This window comes from Sitophilus oryzae, unplaced genomic scaffold (genome assembly GCF_002938485.1).
Source record: "Sitophilus oryzae breed Bouriz unplaced genomic scaffold, Soryzae_2.0 scaffold_708_pilon_pilon, whole genome shotgun sequence".
Taxonomy (NCBI): Eukaryota; Metazoa; Arthropoda; class Insecta; order Coleoptera; family Curculionidae; genus Sitophilus; species Sitophilus oryzae.
The window spans coordinates 91,949-98,281 of NW_022147316.1; the positions used below are offsets into that span (position 1 = coordinate 91,949).

General features: G+C 31.6%; 1 protein-coding gene across 1 annotated transcript; it reads right to left on the minus strand.

The window, feature by feature from the left end:
• Positions 1-675: 675 nt before the first annotated feature.
• On the minus strand, positions 676-6,019 carry LOC115888306 (adult-specific rigid cuticular protein 15.5-like). The gene is made up of 4 exons (XM_030907989.1): positions 5,837-6,019; positions 5,592-5,787; positions 2,923-3,116; positions 676-1,484 (listed from the first exon to the last, which is right to left on the minus strand). The coding sequence occupies exons 1-4, from the start codon at positions 5,846-5,848 to the stop codon at positions 1,335-1,337; spliced, it is 552 nt and encodes a 183-aa protein (XP_030763849.1). The 5' UTR covers positions 5,849-6,019; the 3' UTR covers positions 676-1,334.
• Positions 6,020-6,333: the final 314 nt, after the last annotated feature.

Consider the following 6,333-nt stretch of genomic DNA (forward strand, 5'->3'; position numbering starts at 1 on the left):
GAGATCTACCAGCCCTGAAAATATTTGCACTTATTTAAGACTCCCCCTGTATATGTCGATATGATCGTCTTGTGTTTCATTAGTGTTCTAATTTTATTTAAAACCTGTTAAAATATAAAGTCACGTAAACGTCAACAATTTGCTAGGTTTGTTCTACGCATAGATAAAAGAAACAAGTTTAGATTGGAAAGTGCCCATAAGGACAATGTAAATACTATCCTTACAACGGTCGCTCTCCAAAGCTTTTGATAATTTCGGAGCGGTTCGGTTTTTTTCCGGAATTGTGTCGCCAAATATTGTTTATTCAAATTTATTATTATTTTCTTTTAATTTTTTAAATAAAATACAGTGTGTTGCATATAAGAAACTTTTTTTATATAAGGACATGTATGAAACATTGGAAACCGACGTTATACCACGATCCACGATAGTTTTTGCACTTTACAGTTCACACAGCTTTTTAAGTTTTTAATGCCACTTTTTCACAATTATCACATGTTTGAGTAAATAAAATTTTAATTAAACTCACAAGATAGCGATAATTACTTGAAGAATGGACGCTTTAAACACTTTTCGGTATTTGTTCAATGAGGCCGGTTAAGATTTTATAATTTTTAAAGATTCTGACTTTGACAAGAGAAAATTATTTCTGTTCTTGCTTGGCGGTTGTTCTTAGCAAGAACCCCCTACTAACTTCCCTACAACGTATGCGCTTTAAAACAATGAGTTTTGGCGGCCAGCCGAGCATTCCAATCTATACTTGTTTCCTTTATCTATGGTTTGAGTCAATAAAAAATGTTATAAGATATCTCGCTATCTATAATATTATTAACAAATAGGAAATAGTCGTGGCGAAATTGCAAAAATGAAAATATTATTATTTAACTCTATATGTCTGTAATATATGAAAACAAAGATATTATTTGACTTTTTCCTGTTAGTGTTTTTAATCAATGATGATCGACAAATGATTTTTAGAAATTTAAGTCAGTCATAATATTTATTTTAAACAAAAGTTATTCTTGTGTTACAGGAAAATGTAATTGATAATACTTGTTTTATTATACTTTTTTGTTTCAAATAAAATAGGGAGCATATCTTACTATGAAATATTTTCTTGACTTATATTGTGAGCAATATAGAATGAATACAATAAGTAAACAACACTGTAAAATCGGAAGGGAAGTTTTTTATAATGGCAATCAAGTTTAGACGTAAATATATTCCTTTATTATTTTTTGTAATAAAAAAGTTCTACAATAATAACAAATACACTATGTAAAAAGTAAATCTATCTTTCACTGGAAGGTTATATTAATGTATGTACTAACTAATTATCTGTCATATTTCTCTTCATTAGACCTTTTCAAAGCTTCCCGTTCTGCTGCAATTTTTGCATGCTCTTGTGCAATTTTTTCAAATAGTTCAAAATGCTTATTTTTTGCATATTGGACAGCATTAGACTCTACTGGGGCAAATGCGCGCTAAAATAAATATAAAAAAATAAACCAGATATGACTGGGCGCGTTCAAGGACGGTCAGCGGCCGAGTAAGCGATTTCCCTAAACAGTCTCTTTTTACACACAAAAACAGTCAGCCGTTGTGTTCCCTGAACGCGCACATCCAAAGATCGTTAGGCGCATAGAGAAGGTTTTCGAATGTTCTCGTATGTACTAGTCCATTCTAGTGGGTCTCGATTCTTCTCGAACGAATGAATCATTGCGGTGTCTATGCGATGTTAAGGTCATCCGAGGGCGGGCCATATTGTGAGGTTAGGTCGAGTCCACACCGGCTCGCAACACTACGTTGCTTTTTATCATTTTCCAAAATTTTTTTGTTATATGTTTAAATCATAATTTTTTTGCAAGGACAGACAAAACATCTAAATAAAGGGAGACAAAACAATTTACATTTTATCGCGATCACGAACCGTGTTCCGCAAAAATCGATGATGACAGATTTACGCGGTATGTGATAGAATACGGTTCGAGTTCCAAATGTTATTATTGTTATTAATGTTTTTTGGGTACCTACAGAAACGTTAACCTAAATATTTGTATAGGTATATAACTTTAATTAATATACATAGATTGTGCCAGGATTATACCTTTGAAATTATTTTTAGTTTTCTAATTAAATTATATTAGGGAAATTACAATGACAACTAACGGCATAGCTGTGGATTCATCTTTACTACGAAATTGTCGAAATATGTAGGAATTACGCTGACATTTAACGTTTTCATTTGTTTTCATTCAACTTATATTTGACAGCGCGCCGTTGTGAGTTTTCTGCGGTAGTTGAAAGTTTTTGTAGCTTTTGAACAACTTTCTAATAATTATTAGTGTTTATTGCAAAGAAAACTATTTAAAGTAGTTTTTAACTATCTATGATGGTTCGCCAGTGCATATTTTTTAAAAAGGTGGACTATTCTAACCCGGGAATTGATATTTCGACGGTAAGTGTCATTACGTTTTTTTACCTTTAATAGCGTATTTAGATACTTTTAGTTATATGTAAGTAGATTATTACAAAAATACGTATATTTTCTTATTTGTTGGCGCTTTCGATTGTGAAATTAGAGTTACCCTCAGTTAGACCTCAGGCAAAACTAGTTATAATGGAAAATTGGTCTGAGGCAATCCCAATCAATTTTTGATAAAATTCATCAATTTTTGATAAAAAAAAACATCACGCCACCGTCGCGCCACTGATAGAGGCAAATGACAGAAAGATAGACGAAACTCAACCATGTTGTCATATTTATGTACCCATCTCTTTTTAACTTTCATAAAAGTGTCAAACCATGTATGATTCTAAAAAATTGAGTTTTATGAATGGAGTGTTCTGTCTACCCATTTAGATGTCGTTGGGACAGACTATTAATTTGTAAATAATAATATGTTGATAAAAAAATATTACCTGTGGTAATCGTTGATGTGCATCCGCAATTATAGAATACTGTAAAAGATGTTTTTCTTTAGCTGCAGCAACTGCAGGAGTGTCTCTAGGCAAAGTTGGAATATTTCTATTCAGAATCGGATGAAATCCGTTTTCATCAGCTATATAGTCAACTTTATGAATTTGAAATTTCGGATCTACATAGGAATAAGAACCTAAAAATAATTGTTTTATTTGTTTATTCTAACAGAAAAAAAACTAGGAACTTTACCATAACGATTGTTCTTTAAAAGTTCTATTTTTATATTATTAGATTGTTAATAATATTTCAATGATTACTATAGATATTATGCAATAAAGAACATTTCAAGGTCTACATACCCTCAAGGTAATATAGGTATGATGAAGAATAATTGCCTATTTATTATTTAAGATTTACTTATTATTAGAAATGACTTTCTGAAAAAAATCGACTTTAAAACTATACCGGGTGCGTCTTAAAAGTGGCTCACCTCTATAACTTTTTTATTTTTTCAGATAAAAAAACGAGATTTGGTATGTTAGTATATGACATAAATTAGGATTGATTGACGTATTCAATTATTTTCACTTAAGTCACTTCCTGTCTGACCGGAAATGACTACAACTTTTAATTTTTAAATGACACCCTTGGTATTTCTTTACTTCATTTGACAGAAAATGACATTCTGAATAGAATGACTTATGTCAATTTTTGATATTTTTAATTAAAAAAAATAGTTTTTTAAATTTGAATTTAGAGTGCCATAGCCATAAATGTGACGACAATTTGACTCGCCCTAAATACCAAGTGTGTGGTACCAAATTATTCGTAAAAAATATTTTTCCGAATATGCTAATGAGCCACCCTCGTTCCATTTGAAACAATTGAGATATGATTAATAATACAATTTTAAAGAAGCCACGACACAAAAGAACATTAACGATTAAATCTATTTTCCCGAGGCTCCTTGATTAAAAATTAGTGTTTTTAACATAGCCATGGCTCTAGACTAAAATTTAAAATACGATTTTTTTTAAAGCAAAAATGACATATGATATGTCATTCTATTCAGAGTGTCATTTTCTATCGAATAAAGTAAAAATAAATACCGAGGGTGCCATTTAAAAATCAAATGTTGTGGTCATTTCCAGTGAAACAGGAAGTGACCGAAAACAATTGAATACGTCAATCCTTATAATCCCAATTTATGTCATATAATAACACCAAATCTCGTTTTTTTATCTGAAAAAATAAAAAAGTTATAGGGGTGAGCCACTTTCCTAACACTTTTAAAATAATTATTGTATAATAATTTTTTTTCGTATGCTCACTATTTAAACCCTTGTATTTGTATATACCGGTTACAGTTGAGGGTTGGAACCTTTGGTGTTAAACAGCAAAATAAAAACACTAAATCACCACAATACACCAAAACACTTTTACTTTTACACTGGACGCGCGTTTCGCTAACCATGTTAGCATCATCAGCAGATGATTATAAACTAATACAGTTTATAATCATCTGCTGATGATGCTAACATGGTTAGCGAAACGCGCGTCCAGTGTAAAAGTAAAAGTGTTTTGGTGTATTGTGGTGATTTAGTGTTTTTATTTTGCTATACCGGTTGTTTACGATATTCCCCGATAGTGGCAGCACTGGCGGAGAATGCACCGAGCCTATAGTTTATTAACAGTTTGCTGAGATATAGAAATTTTTATTAAGAATACTATATATTTCTTAAAAATTTCATATAAACATTTTCCATATTTGTGTGCAAATCTTCTTGAACGCCGTTTTTTTTTTCTTATAGCTGGTTGCCCATTAAACCATTTTTTAGGTTTTATTTTTAAAACGGGCCACACATTATACGATTTATCGTACTACAAGTTGTACGACACCAAATCATTTCAACCGTTGGATCAATGGTTGGATAGTTAGTGGCCATAGACGTTAGTGGCATTGTAGTACAACTTGCAGCTCGACTCTGTGTACAGCATGCATAAAATCTGTAGTCTGTTTATACAAAGCAGTAGCTCAAGTAGCTGGCAGTAGTAGATACGATAGGTTTGATAGTTTGTGTTGATACTTCTTGTTGAAACGAAATCTAAACATTTTTCGTAGCAAATTAAGTACAATACAGTTCATAAAAATTGAAAATAAAAAGTTTTGGTCAGAATTTATCAAAATATATCGTTCCCGTGCATGGTGTGTGGGATGTAAAAAATTAAGAATACTCAAAAAAAAATTAAAGAAGTGCATGTTATGAGAATCTGTTAGAAAAATTAAAAGAAATAAAAGCAGATGCTACTTTGGAATATTTGATTACAATTTTTGGGAGGGTTTTTCATCTTCAACTAAAAAAACTACCACAATTGCAGCTATTGTCCTTTTTGACTAACACAAAGCCACGGCGAACAGAACAGAATCAACTGGGAAAGAAAAAACTTTAGAACAAAATCAACTGGGAAAGGATTTATTGTACGATAGACATTAAACTAGTAGTTTAAGTTCGTGTACAACAGTGCATCCGATCTGTCGTTCAAACGGTCTATTCAAATTTGTGTTGTACAACCTGCAGTACGATAAATTGTATAATATGTGGCCCGTTTAAAAACTAAGTTTACCTCGTTAATATATTATTAGAAAAACTTAAATTTACTAACTTACCTTGGATTACCCCGGATCCATCAGATACCTCAGAATGAGTCCTGTCTATGTGTCCAGGGTATCTACCGGCAGCATATCCGAAAGCGTAGGGTTTAGGTGGGGGTGGAAACGTGGAAATTTCATTTTCAAACACAGAAACGGCTAAAGCACTACTTAAAATTGTGCTTATAAGATGATAATATGCAGGTATAGCTAACTGAAATATTAATATTTAGAATAAAGTTTAAAAGAATATATCAACCTACTTTTTTGTACATTATTAATTCAAAAATAGTTTTGCTAGTGGGTAAAACGTTTCACAAATTAATTTTCGATACTGAACTCTTGTTCGCGTTAAAATTAATGAAAAAACGTGAAAAGTGAAAGTTCAGCCGAACAAAATAACACGTTCTTTAATACTCGATCCTATGTATATTTTAATCGATGATCTTGAACCAAATCAGCAAGATTTTTACGACATCCTTTGCGTATTAATCAGCTACCTAAATAATTATACAGGGTGGAAATACATAAGTGCAAAAATATGGGCGGTATATTGTTCTTTAAAAAACAAGGGGCGTTTTTTAAATGTCCTCAATTTGGCATTTCTTTACAAAGTGATATGGTTCTACAGGGTGAATCAAAAAGCACAATATCATTAACTTTTATGCAAAGATGCTTCACACCATTTAAATACAGGGTGAGTCATAAATAAATGCAAATATTTTTAGGAGTAGTATATTTCGACCCCAGAAACACGATT